The sequence below is a fragment of the Pangasianodon hypophthalmus genome, chromosome 5 (assembly GCF_027358585.1).
Source record: "Pangasianodon hypophthalmus isolate fPanHyp1 chromosome 5, fPanHyp1.pri, whole genome shotgun sequence".
Classification (NCBI taxonomy): domain Eukaryota; kingdom Metazoa; phylum Chordata; class Actinopteri; order Siluriformes; family Pangasiidae; genus Pangasianodon; species Pangasianodon hypophthalmus.
The window spans coordinates 21,070,535-21,085,008 of NC_069714.1; the positions used below are offsets into that span (position 1 = coordinate 21,070,535).

The window sequence follows — 14,474 nt, forward strand, 5'->3', positions numbered from 1 at the left end:
AATTCTTTGCATTATCTCCAGTTCTCTTTGCAGAACAGACAATCCTTGCTGGCTGCTTCTCCCCAACCAATCTGTCCTCCACATGTTTCTCTTATATCTTTTTTTTTTTCTGCACCAAATAGTGCCACCACCATCAGCTGCTCTCGACAAAGTCACTCGATAGCCCTTGTGTTAATTTTTCGTGAGAAAGAGGGATTTAGGGATCAGGCACGCTTTGCCGGGGATCTCTCTAGGTAAAAGACTGTCTAGTGTGTGAGCCTCGTCTGCAATCGCTCATGTAGTATGCACACTGCAACGTCCACAAAACAACCAATCACAAGTGATTAGTCGTGTAGTGTGAGCAGTACAGCAATGTCATGTAGCATCCCCTGGGAATAAGCGGACTCAGTCCGTGACAGCAAAATGCACCTGCAGCACAACAGAGCCACCAGATTTTCCTTTAATTTGTCACACACCTGTATCTTAACGTGTCTTCTTTGTCTGCTGCAATAAATAAATACATAAAGACATCCACCTCACATCAACCGCAGCACGGTGTATAAGAAAAAGAAAGGTGCCGAGATTAGCCATTGTTATAACAACAAGTGTGATATACTAATGTGTGTGTATGCATGTGTGTGTATGCATGTGTGTGTATGCGTGTGTGTGTGTGTGTGTGTACCCAGAGGAGCTTTCAAGGACCACGGCTGCTGGATGAAACAGATGTTTCTGTGCAAGCCATGTTTCCACTGCTTTTGAAACCTGTCCAATGTTGTGATAAGCTTAAATGGGCCGAATCCTCACAACAATAGATTGAGAGAGGACTGTCTATTTTTACAGCCATGATAAGACACAGATAAAAGAGAGGGAGCGAGACAGAGAAACTGAAGGAGATACAGAGTAAAAGGAGGATATAAACAGGAGAATCGTGCCAACAGCATTAATGAGGGCTTTCTTGCTGTAAAGTCGTTTACTCACTGTGAAAAAGACTTGTCCATCAACTCAGTGTCGTTGATCTTGATGATGCAGTCATCATCCTGGAAGATGCCTTCTCTTTTGGAGCGGCTGTTCTCCTCCACGCTCCGAATGTGCAGACCCAGAGCCCTGCAACACACAGCACAACCAACATCACACACAATGAACCTGAAAAGCAGTGTGCAACTACTCTAATGTCTTGAATGGAAAAAAAAAATGTCTTTTCTACATCTAGCGGCAGAAGCATTACACAAAAATGATGCGGTTCGAAGGTTTGCAAGTGTCATTCTAAACAAACTTACACACGTGATCATGACCCTGTACTGCCCTCACACACACTTTTACAACAAATGAGGACAACTCTTGACAGTGGCAGATGGAGAGGAAAACAGTGATAATAGCTCCCTGTGTCTGAACTAAAATGAAATTGTTTCCAACAAACAACACCGTGATGCCACTAGAGAGGCGATAACTCAACAGGGAGTGTGTATTCATGTGTGCATACTGGGAGAGAAACAAAGCATGAGATGAGAGTGTGATAAATAAAAGAGAGAAAGCAAGAAATAGGAGACATTAGGGCTGTTAAATTGCATTTCATTTTAATTACTTTTTTAATTTAATGTTGGAAAATGTTCGAATATTAATTGTTTTGGCTGTCACATACCATTAGCAAAAGTGCTGCACTGCGTTTCCATCAAATAAACTGCGGAAGGTGAAAACTGTGCCACTTTTCAAGGGAAAAAAAAATCCAAAAAACACAAGGATGCAATTTAATTGTTTTAAACTACCACACTCTCAAATCTGACTGGTCAGTAGCAGGGTCTTCCTTAACATAGAAGGGCTTAGGCGCAGCATTCAAGTGTTTTGTGGAGTGCCTTAAGACAAATGAACACAAAAAAAGGTCTTTTGGTGACATATCAAAATGAATGTAAGAACAATGGTGAGATTTCAGTTAAAAAAAAAATGGAGAGGTGGCTTGATCTCAAACGGAAAGGTAAGCTTGCAACAGGAATGACCTGCCAATCAACAATCAGTGTTTGGACAAGCGTTTGTGTGATTGGTGTGTTACGAGCTCATCTCTAAGCTAATCAAACAGCTGAGTGGATATTTCTCTGTACCGTCAACTCAGGATGGTAGTTACAGCCATCAACAAAGAATAAATGAAGTATAATCTTTTCTTGTGAGGGAGTAATTCTTGTGGATGTTAACAATAGTGATAGCAGATAGAGAAAAGATATAACTAATGTAGCCTATTTTACAACTAAAGAAATTACTAACCTAGCTATCTTACATAGATATTAATGTCCTGAATAAGTTACATTAGGCAGCGAAGCTAGTTAGTTGACATTGCATAAAGATACCTTAATTGAACTTACGTTATTATGTAACGTGGCTTGGTAGCTAAACAAAGTTAGGATGTGTTTACACGTAACATCTTTTTCTTAACTTTTTGTAACTTCCAAAATGCAGTTGAGAGCATCCCAAAGGAAGCTCAGGGAGTTTTTGAAAACATGGTCTCCAAGTCCTCATCTAGACAGTCATGTAGTGCGAATTGCCTTGCCTGTCTACAAAATTTGAATATTTCATTTTTGTAAAAATATGTTGTAGCATATTTTGTCATAACTTGTGAATTATTTACTTTTTTGTGATATATATATATATATATATATATATATATATATATATATATAAATGTAATTTGGTTGAAACATTGTTTAAAGGTGATACATATTTTAATGGGTCCATATATTTTCATTAAATTTCAAACATGTTACTTGGTGAAATGCATAGACTTTTGACTATAAGTACAATAAGTGTTGCCACAACACAACTATGGTAAGGATAATGGTCGAAAACAATGTGAAATAACACTTAAAATTTCCTACGAATAATTTCAAATTATCCCCCAGACAGGGAAGACCTGAGAAGGTGCTGATTAATTTTCTATAACAGCACAGCGCTGACAATTAATCAGCTGAAAGTATATTAATATACACCTCACATGTTAATTCTAATTCATTATGGTTTCTATAATAACAGCTCCCGCAGTACGGTGGATGCTCCACATACACAGATTAACTAAATGCGTGTAAATGCAAATGTGGTGAAGTTTTCTGAGGGGTGAGGTATTTAGGAGTTTTTAGAGGAATCCCCATGTAAGGAATCCCCAGGTAAGGAATCCCCATGTAAGGCAGTTCCTTTAAGTTATCCAGCATTGACAGAGGGCTTTCTGGATTCTCTGTAACATGACAAGATGCACTTTTTGTCTTATCTTACTTCAATAGAAAGGAAAAAAGGTAAGAGAATGACTGTTTATAGCTGCTGTAATGTGCTATAATAAAGTGATAACAGGAAGTAACTTGTTTCATTGATGTTCCACAATTTTAAACATAACTCAAATGGACAAGTTGGAATTTTGCTGTGTATAAAAGGAATAAAACATGCTGTTATAGGAAAATAATAGCTTTGGGGTAACGGCATCATACCACTGCTGATTATTTTGCTGATTATTACTGCTGATCCATTGCTTTCCTGTAACATGCCCCATCATGTTTGATTCCTTACTTAAGCTACAAATGGTAAAATCTGTCACATGTATCATATGAATCATATGAATGAATCATAAACTTTACATTTTCTAATAAGTATTATTTGGCCACAGCAATCTTTTCCTGTTACATATTTTTAGCCTGATTTTCCATTTTTTAATCAATCTAGAGTCCATGTAAATCTATACACCTCACAGGTTTCCACCGATGACAGTAAAAGTCACTGCATCATCATTTCAGTACAAAATAGTGTCAATAGTATTAAATTCTATGTGGAGTAAGAGCTTGGATTAACATTATTTTTTTTTGGCTAATTTGCTGTTTGGTTAACCAGCCTTCATCTCTTAAATTTCATTCAGTCATGTTTACACTTAAGCCCTCAACACACAGCAAACTACTAAATGACTTCCTGTTAACTTTATACACTCATTATGTTTATAACAATGGTAATGTAGCACCAAACAGTGCACTACACTAACCAAAAGAAATAGCTGTACCCTCGATCATTCCTGCAATTATCCAAACAGCCAATTTTTGGCAGAAGCTCAATGCATAAAACCATGCAGATACACATCAAGAGCTTCAGTTAATATTCACATTAAACATCAGAACAGGGAAAAACGTGATCTCCGTGACTTTCACTGTGGCATGGTTATTGGCGCCAGATGGGCTGGTTTGAGTATTTCAGAAACTGCTGTTCTCCTGTCTCTAATGTTTACACAGAATGGTGCAAAAAATATAAATAAATAAAAAATAAAATAAAAATTAAAAATCCAGTGTGTGTCTGTTCTGTTCTGTTGGTGGAAACACTTGCTGTTGAGAGAGAAAAATGAGACAGATAAAAATGGCCAGACTGGTTTGAGCTGACAGGAAGTCTATAATCACTCAAATCATCACTCAGTTCAACCATGGTGAGCAGAATAGCATCTCAGAACAAGTCAAACCTTGAGGCATATGGGCTATAACAGCAAAAGGTTTTATTGTTTTGTGTGTTCTGAGATGCTTTTCTGCTCACCACAGTTGTGTTATTTTATTATATTAATTTAAATAGCATTAGAAATGTGAAATTCATTCCAACATTCCTGTCTGTATTGTAAAAGAGACCGTTTTAATTGAATTGCTCTTCACTCTGACTTGAAAAATCTGCTGCCACATACATTATATATAAAAATGGCCTGCTGAACAAAACCTTCCTTAAAACCCAGTCCCAATGACGTTCTTGTTTACAATTACTAATCGGCAAAACTTTGCAAAGTCAAATTTCTTCACAACGAGCAGAGATCCTGCAGTACAAATAATTCGGCACAAAGACAGATAAATGGTTTGGGTCGTGCGTCTCTTAAAGCAGCTGCCTGGGGCCGTCAGTGTGGCGTCAGAGTGGAGAAAATCTTCTCCTAACACACTTTGGAGAGAACGTTCTGAGTTTCTGTTTTGGGTAATGTGGGCATTTCTAAAGGTCTGTGAGAATGGTGCACAGCGGGAGTCCACATCACACTGAAACGCAACAGAATGGACATCTCTGAGACTGCGGTTAGTTTAAACAGCACATATCATGCACATATTTGCAAGAATAGCCTTACAGACAATGTGCAGAGCAATCTAACAAAATCCATTTACTCTTCCCAGAGTGAGAAATAAGATTCACAAAAAAAACCCTTTGCAAATAGACACTCAGGGAAACTAGAACAATCAAAAGCAGTGACTGCTGCCTGCACTCATCAAAAAAGGATAACAAAATCCGCTCTACAAACATATCACACCCAGACGATCATTTTCCTTTTTTTTTTTTTTGCCAAGAGGTGATAACAGATAATATCTAGGCATTCTAGATTGGATAAGAAAACAATAACATAGCATTTCAGAGTTCACGCTGGTCTGGAATACATTAACACTATGCTGGTGTGGAGGGTCAGTGTGTGTCCAGGTCCAAACCAAAGCTTTCTGATCTCTTTACCCCTATTAGATCCGCTCGCCCCGGCCCCCAGGCACATGGCATTAGGAAACAGATCTATTTACATTAGTACTCTGCTCAATATTTGGGAATATTATTGACATCTTTTTTGAGCTAGAAGTGAACTTTGACCTGAGGGGATGGTGGGCATGACTAAAGGAAACATATGGGCCCTCTGGGACGGAGGGATGAGAAGAAATAGCGAAGGACTGAGAGATAGAGAGACAGAAAGACATAAAAAGTGAGGAAGAGAAAGAAAGAATCCTGCAGGGACAAATATGTCTTTATAAAAAGCCCTGTTTTTCCCCCATGTGACTTGCTGTGATGAATCAATTTCAGTGTGTGAATCCTCTCTGTGAGCAGGGGAAAAGCCCATCCTGCACGCCTGTTAGACAACGCCATCACTGTGTCACACAGACGTGCTGTGATTTATTATGAGCATCATTACACACGTGAGTGCTTTTAAGGTGACATTTGTTGTAAAAGTAGGAATTTTGCAAAACTAAAACGAAGTTTTATGGCTGGTTTAAAGATGACGTTGCAGTCATGTGACTCCCACCTTCACAAACAAAATAAACCACATCCACTTATCAATATGTGCACAGCTTCCTGCCTCCAGTCACCCTCAAGCTGCCCCTCTCCTCCAGCTTCTACATAGCATTTAACCCTCGGCAAAATGCTCCTGCCACCGGCCTCATGGTCTCTCCTTTTACCACAACCCAACCAGGGGCATGCTGGGAAAGCAGGGTCATCTAACTAAACCAGACTTGCTGTCACTCATCCTTTCCTTTACCTTTTTTTCTACCATCACAACAGTTCTGGTGCCAGAGCCACTTCAAGGACCAGCAGACATTTTTAAGCCACCAAATCGACTTTTTCAGATGAGAACCAGAACTTTTGGGGCGAAAAATTGTGGAATTACAGCTTCAGATTTAGCACTAACAGTGCCCAGGTGGTGGAAAAGGGCTGTCTTTATCTCTTGTCTGTCTTTTGTTTCCTTTCACTTATTTTATGTGTGCCAAAGAAAGAGGATTCATGCTGCATTTGACTAAAGGTCGTAACTCAAAAAACAAAAGAAAACGCCCCCTCAACTCAGAATTCCTACTCTGAAACTTGGGATGGTCTCCTGAACATCGAGTTCAGCAAGTGACGTCAAATCGACATGGCTGCTCACAGCATCAACAATAAACAAAGTAGCACCTTTAAATGAGTTAACTATATATAAAGCATTTGCTTTAGATCAACCAACATAAAGACATTATAGAGTTCATAATATACATCACTCATCACAGTTAGCTGGCTAGCTTGTTGCTAACAAAAAATGAACATGGAGGCGTCCATGGGTTTTTCCCCACTTTGTAGCTCGTACACACTGCTCAATCTCTGATCTCCTGCTTCCAAGGTAAGTCAAAAACAGCATATGTTTTGCAGTGTGAAATTACTACATAATAGGTGACATGAAGAAATGGAAGAGATGAAGGGAATAAAAATAAAGGAAACCGAAAAACGGGGGTGGGGGGTGTGGGGAGTGAGAGAGAGAGAGAGAGAGAGAGAGAGAGAGAGAGAGAGAGACACGCACACACACACACACACACACACACACACACACACACACACACACACACTAACCTTCCACTGAGAGAGGAGCAGTAGGGCACCACGTGTATCCCAAGAGGCCCGTGTTCTCCTGAAATCTGCACAGTCTTCGTTAGGCTGCATACACAAATAAACACAATGACATTACATTTCAATCAAAGCAAACCAAAAAAAAAGCTGCACACAGACTCGGTGTTTCCTCTCGGCACGTTCTGGTGTAAACACACACTCCGAGACTCAGAGATCTACAGCCTTTAAACTCCCCGCTCTGCCTGCTCCAACTCTTTTCACTATGTTTACCTTCTATCCTCGCTTTCAGCCTTTTTCTGCCCTCGCTGCCTTTCCCTGTGTCAGACGTTACAGTACTTGGCATGGCCCATGATTACTCAGCAGGAGAGGGAAAATACGGGGCTTAATGTGGATAAACGTGAACAGAACAGCTTGGAGCACTAACAGCACTGACCTTGAAACACCACTCGTACTTTTTCTCAAGCAACACAACTGGGAGAGGACAAACAGACATCATCAGGATTAAGATATACTCAGGGTGTCTTGCAGACATGGCGTAAACACTAAAGCCCCATCCGCATGTATACAGATATTTTGAAAATGTAATTTTTTTTCTTTGTGGACTCAGTTTATCATATCTACTGACTAGGTTGTTACTTTCTCACAATGCTTTTGCAATTAACTTCACTTGTGGAGATGCAACAATATAATACTTTTTACTGCTCCTGAAAAAACTGCTCCACCAGTACAAACCGTACTGCAAATAGGAATTTCGAATAAGACCCAAACAAACACTGCTTTCCAGTGTAACCTTAAGCAGTAGTTCCACCTCATCGTCAGTCCACACATTAGAATCCTAGTGTTTGTCTTTTAGCTTTTTAGTACTTTTGGCAATGTTTGTGTTTTTTCCACATTTCACCTTCTCTATGGCTCAACACACATGCCCTTAACATTATTTTTGAGATGTTTGACCTAACAGTTTATGCCATACTATCACGGGGCTAACATGCTCATGTGAGATTTTCAAAGTGTTTTTGTGTTTTGGAGATACTTCCAAAAAAGTTATTTGCGTGGACAAGAGAACAGATGAGTAAAACTTACATTTAATCCATTACAAATAACTGAATCCATGAATAATACATTGTTTAATAGAAACAGTACATGAATACATGAGTACATGAATGAATAAACAAATAAGAAATGCTAGCATGCCTTTCTGATTTGGTGTGCTATTCCACTACAAAATTAGACAACTTTTCAGTGAATACAATCCTGAACAGTCTCAGTATTAACCTTCATAAAGTTCAAAAGGAAAAATTGGTCTAAATACCTGTCTATGTAATCAGAAGCAATCCAAGAGGTGTTAACCACTTCAAATTGCTGTTTTTACGTGCAGGATATCTTTAAAGATCGCTTGGATCAGCTTTTTCCTGAGGCTGTTTCCTGTAACACTGCGAAACGGACGTCCAGCACAAGCAATCATTTGCCTGGCGTGTGGTGTTAATGAGTTTATCAGGCTGACCACACACACCTTTCTAAAGTCATTAATCCTGCTCTGACCTTCCTCCTCAACGCTCTCATCCTTTTCCGTCTCCTTTTGGCAATCAGCACGGCCCCCCCTAATTAAGTAAATTCTATATTTTGAGAGTGTGGAGCACATTCTGAGTGTGTGTGTGTGTGTGGACTGGGACAAAGACAAATGAAGCGAATGTCTAAGTACATGTTAAGTCGCTTCATGTAACTGCCAAATTGAGTAAAAATGATTTTTAGTATGACTCACAACCTGCAACTAGTCGCTTTAAGGTTTGCTTTAAAGACGTTTGCTTCTATGGTAACAACTGACAGCCCCAGTAAACAGCAAGATTTAGCAAAATACGGCATCCAAGAACAATACTGCACGCAAGATTAATTCCCAAATGTCAGGCCCGATTAATCTGATCAGACTGAGGCCACACTGCAATATATCTGATCTGTATTTCGGGATTCTGGATTTCAGTTCCACATATGAAAATGGTTCACTAAAGTCAGTAAGTAAATGAAGTCAGTAAGTTGGTAAGTCTCTCACTAAGGAAGTCTGTACAGAAGTCAGTCAGCATGTAAGTAAATCAGCAAGTATGTTAGTTGGAAAGTAAGCAAATCATTATGTCCGTAAATAAATCAGTAGATCACTACGTCCATAAAAGAGCCTGTGAGTCCATACATATGTCCATAAATCTGTAAGAAAGTCAGTAAATAAGTCAGCAAGTCCTTTAAAAAAGTAAGTCAGTCAGCCAGTCAGCAAGCAAGTAAGCCAGTAAATAAGTAACTGAGTAGCTAATTCAGAAGGCAGTAACTAATTCAGTAGGTCTGTAAGTAAGTTAGTAAGTAAGCAAGTCTGAAATCTCTTAGGAAAATCAGTAAATAAGTCAGTAGACAAGTCAGTCAGTAAGTCAGTAAATAAATAAACAAACAAACAAAGAACAAACAAACAGGCCTTGGGCCACTTATATGCTCTGTGTGCGTGTGTGTGTGTAAACAGAAGAGAAACCTACTATAAATAAACCTACTACAAAACTAAAAACATCAATTAAGTGTGATTCAGTTATGCAGCACCAAAGTTTCATCAACTCACTGAAACTTCACATTAATCAAAGCCAAATATACACACAGCTAAGAGAAGCTGCTTAAGTTAATTATGGAGGCTTAATGAAAATCACATGCAATAAATGAGGGGAAAAAATAGCACACATACACACTAACCACTGCACTCTCACTTTTTTCACCCCCTTCTCTCCTCCCTGCTCTCTTTCTCTCATCCATCCCACATATCCTAATTGTCCCACTTCGCTCCCTCTCCCTGTTGTTCTCTCTCCACTTAGACTGTCGATGTTAATGGACAAACAAATGAACTACGGGGCAGAGCTGCCACAATGATTTAGAAACGGGGCACAGTGAATGGAAGACTGATGGTGTGAGAGGGAGGGTGCAGGCACAGAGTGCGACAGAGGGATGGGAAGAACGCTGGCACAGGTGTCCCCTTTATTTACCTGCTCTTTCTTTCACAAAATGTGGAATTTAATAAAAGCAGGAATAAAAGACACGCTGAAATGAAAGAGAGCATATTACGCACGCTCTTGTCATCGCCTTCAAAGTGGCGAGTCCTCTCAGATTTGCTCATGAGAGACAAATAAAGACAACAAAGCGTGAAAGATGTGTTATTTGAGTTAACAGGATGAATATGCCGGCTCTTCAGGAGCAATGGAGTAGAATTAGCTGCCACTTCTGCTCTGAATAGGAAGCTATTTGAATACAGATGTAATGCCTGCTTTTATGTGCGAGGGCTAAGAGCGACAGTGAGAAATGAAGGATACATGTGGAGAGGGATGATGTATATGTGTAAGCAAGCAAGCCTGTATAAGTAACCGTGACTGCTCTCTTTCACAGCGCTTAACTTATTGTCTTATTCACCGAGGAACCCTTTGGGTCACTCATATGGCATACATTCACACACAGGCACTCTCACAATGCATTTCCCTGTCCGATTACTACTCCAACCTGCCTAATATTTACACATTCATAAGAAAAAATCCATATTTATACTTTTAGGCTACTTTCACATTATCCAAGTTGAAGTGACACAAATCTGATTTTCTGCCTTTTTTTCAGGGCTGTGTGGACACAAAAATGCATTCTTTTTGTATGAGATCCTAATTCAGATCCGAATGAGAATGCTCAGATCGTGGCTCTTCCCAAATATGTATGCACCTATCACTGTCTTCGTCTTCATTCGGTGCCGGTAGCGCAGCAAAACAACAATGGAGGACAGCAACAGCAGTGACTATAGTTAGTGGAAGTGGAAGGCTTTATATTTAGGGAACCAGTTCAAGCAAAACTGAAAAGAACCTAATAAAAATGAGTACTGAAGTAAAAGAACTGCCTAAGCAATCAATGTGCACATGTGGGACATTTTGGCAGATAGATGCATTCTCATTAAAGACAGATATGGGTCACTTGCGATTACATGAACTATCAAAATGTGAACCATCAAGACAGATCAAATCAGTGCAAAAAAATCTGAATTATGCAAAGAAGCCTGTAATGTGAATGTAGCCTTAGTAGACTAACATTAGTTAAATAATATAAACAGTACTTAAACCTCTGTGTCTGGATGTAGGGAGGAAAAAAAAAAAAAGAAGCTCTGTGGTATGCCAGATTTAAAACTGATCTGTGTTCTGATGGCACAATCTTTTCAGAATCAGGAACATGAGGTTATGAGGAAACACCAACAAAACAGAGCACAAATGTGTTATATACTATACCTCTGCTTACTACATGCAGCCACCTAAGACACAGGGAAAATAAAGACGCTAGCCAGACTTGAGTAGTATTTTAATTGGTAATGCAAGAAGAAAACAATACACCTCATAACTTTTTTGTCTTTTGTCAAGGATGAAAACACTGTATGCTGCATTAGAAACTTTAGCAGGAGAGGATAAAGACTATGGCTACACAGTCGTCCTCTGCTCAAGAATTAATATACTCTCTCATTTCCCTTAGTCTGTATTAAAGCACTTAACTGGCTAACTAGCTCATTACTACGTTAATTACATTATGTTACCTACCACTTTTTTAGCCTAGTTAATTGGGTTTCCGGGTGAGTAAACTACAGTAATATTGCATGCAACAGTCTCCACCTGTCACTATTTAGAATGAATGTGTTTTCTGTAGTTGTATCTCAAATTGCCTTCTACTGGGTATTACAGGACACTACAGATGTTATGTAGTGAAATATATAGTGAATAGGAATCCATTTATGACTCGCCACCCCCCAAAAAAAAAGGATGGCAGTTTGTTCAATGGATCAAGGGTAGTGTGAAAAGTAAGTCAAGCTTAGTTTGTACTTAATTTCTACTTAGATAAAACACTGACGTAAATACTTTGTGATTTTCTTTTCCTAAGAATGCTACAAATATTCTCTTTCTGTTGTTTGTATGATACAAATTCATAGTGAATTGCTGTTGCTGATGTTTGTTCAGTCTGTAGCAGTATATAATTAAACCCTCATCAATAATTAACTGCATTAGAATACTAAAACACTCTAATTAAATAAAATTCAAATTCTATTTTTAAAGAAATAGGCCAGCCGTAATGTGTCCACATACATAATGCACTCCACTAATGTACACCAGGGTTCCTGCAGTGATCTACCCACACTGTATATATTTACTATTGAAGGAAAGAATGACAAAGTACAAAAAGCTCAGCCTGCAAAGAAAAATAATGGAAAGACTTTCAAGTTGAGTTTGTTGTGTGTGTATATTACCATGATGTCAGAATATTGACTAAGAAATCTGATTCCAAAGCAATAACTACTGCCACATGTTTACCAAGAGAGTACAACATTATTTCCGTGATTTGATTTGTCAGATGTCTTATAACACATCATCTGGTGACTCAGTGCTCTGCCATTTCAATTCAAAGTCTGCAATATCTTGGAAAGATTGTAGCCTTTCAGAAAAAATGTATATTTTTCCTCAATGTATTACTGACAGACAAGTAGGGACACAGAGAGGAACGTGTTATTGAAGTGAAATTTCCCTTTAAAACCAACCACCTGTGTTATGAATATCAATAGTACAACAATTTGTGAATAAGAGACAATTTGGTAACAGGAAGATTCCTTCTGAAATTCTCTCAGACTCACAGATTTATTTATGAATACAAACTGGATTAAAGGAAACCCAATAAAGAGTAAGCCCTGCTGCTGCATTACTCCACAGCACGGTGATTACACAGGGGTGATTCCTGATCAACTCTGCTGCTCTGATCCTGCAACAGGCTGTAATGGTGTCTCTGTTCTGAGCTGTGCTGTCGCTCACAGCGCCAGAAACACACAGTCAATCCCGCTGTCCATCACCACAGCCTGATCGATCCACCTGGACAAAAACACTGTCCCAATACCACTTTAATCCACTGTAATACGGGGCCGAGATTAGAAGCAGACCTGTTCATAGCTTCTATTACTTTCACTATAGAATAGGTCGGGATTAATTGATTTTGAGAGAGCTTTCCTTCCTCCATTACAAAGTCTTACGTATCCGAGAAAAAGGCAAATCTTCCGTATCACTGTTAATCTAAAACAAAATGAAAGCGGCGCAGACGGCACGTCTAGAACGCATCCCTCAGATCGGATCAAACCTCAGCAGACGAGGGAGCTTTCAGAGCCGGAGGCGGGAAGAGCTAGAAGAGGTTAGGGCTTAACTCACTGATAAAGAGGATGCTTATCTGTGTGTGTGTGTGTGTGTGTGTGTGTGTGTGTGTGCACACAGCAGAGAGGGTGTTAAAAGGGGATGAAAAACGAGTGGCAATGTGAAAGAGGCTTCAGGGCTTTGACAGCAGTCTGTCAGTGGCACAATAGAGCAGCAGATAAGAGAGAGCAGAGCCCATGCCCGAGAGAGAGAGAGAGAGAGAGAGAGAGAGAGAGAGAGGGAAAGGGAGGGAAGAAAGAAAGAAAGAAAGAGAAGAGAAGAGAAGAGAAGAGAAGAGAAGAGAAAAAGACAAATCTATAGAGGAAAAATATCTAGGGAGAAAGTATGCAACAAAGTGAGATATGAAGCAAGAATGAAAGAAAAATGAACAGAAGCAAAAACACACAGTGAGAAACACAGAGAAAGAGTGAGGCCTGGTTTATAATTGTGTGTCTCCACATTTGTGAACACGCATTTGTGTCTGTGTTCAGACTTACACATGACTTATACACAGCACTGGACTGCAGTCAGATTAAACACTATTTACTCCACCTGATTGGTGTTCGAGATCATGAGAGATGGAGTGCTGAAATCATTTTAGTAGCTGTACTCAATTGTGCCACACAGAGGAGTTGTGATGGGACTTAAACAAAACCAAGACACAGGAATAAATTTCACGGGTGTGCACATCAGTCCATCTGTGTGCTACGCTAACCTATAGACCCTCTCTGCTACTGTGACGCAAATAGGCAAACACACTTCAACGCGAAAGTATAAACCAGGCTATAGGGATAGAAGAAGAGACACAGACAGACAAACAGAGAGGTGCGAGGAGAGCTGTGGAGACGGAGCGGAAAAGACGGACTTAAAAAAAAGAAAAGAAAAGAAAGGCAGAGACAGGAAGGAAACCAGATAGTGAGCACTGACAAAAAAGATCACACAGGGGTGGACTACATAAACAATACTACATCGCTGTCTCTCTCTAACACACACACACGTCTGTCTTACTACCCTTGTGAGGACCTTACACTGGTAGTTATTAATGCAGCTAATGAATTCTATGCTACACCTAAAATTAACCTTAACTTTACGTGCACAACTCAAAGTAAACCTTTGGCTGTTTTAATTTCGGTAAAAAGCAGCTTTCCTCATGGGATCAGCCATATGTCCCCACAAAGTCAATACACT

General features: G+C 39.4%; 1 protein-coding gene across 6 annotated transcripts in view; it reads right to left on the bottom strand.

Moving 5' to 3' along the window:
• pard3bb (par-3 family cell polarity regulator beta b) overlaps nt 1–14,474 on the bottom strand; it is a 273,499-nt gene that overhangs the window by 149,965 nt on the left and 109,060 nt on the right. For all 6 annotated transcript variants that reach the window (XM_053234427.1, XM_034304641.2, XM_026912654.3 and 3 more), the window contains 2 exons: nt 7,084–7,167; nt 958–1,083 (listed from right to left, as the gene is read on the bottom strand). In XM_053234427.1, the coding sequence (XP_053090402.1) occupies nt 958–1,083; nt 7,084–7,167 (210 nt within the window). The remainder of the gene's footprint in view (nt 1–957; nt 1,084–7,083; nt 7,168–14,474) is intronic.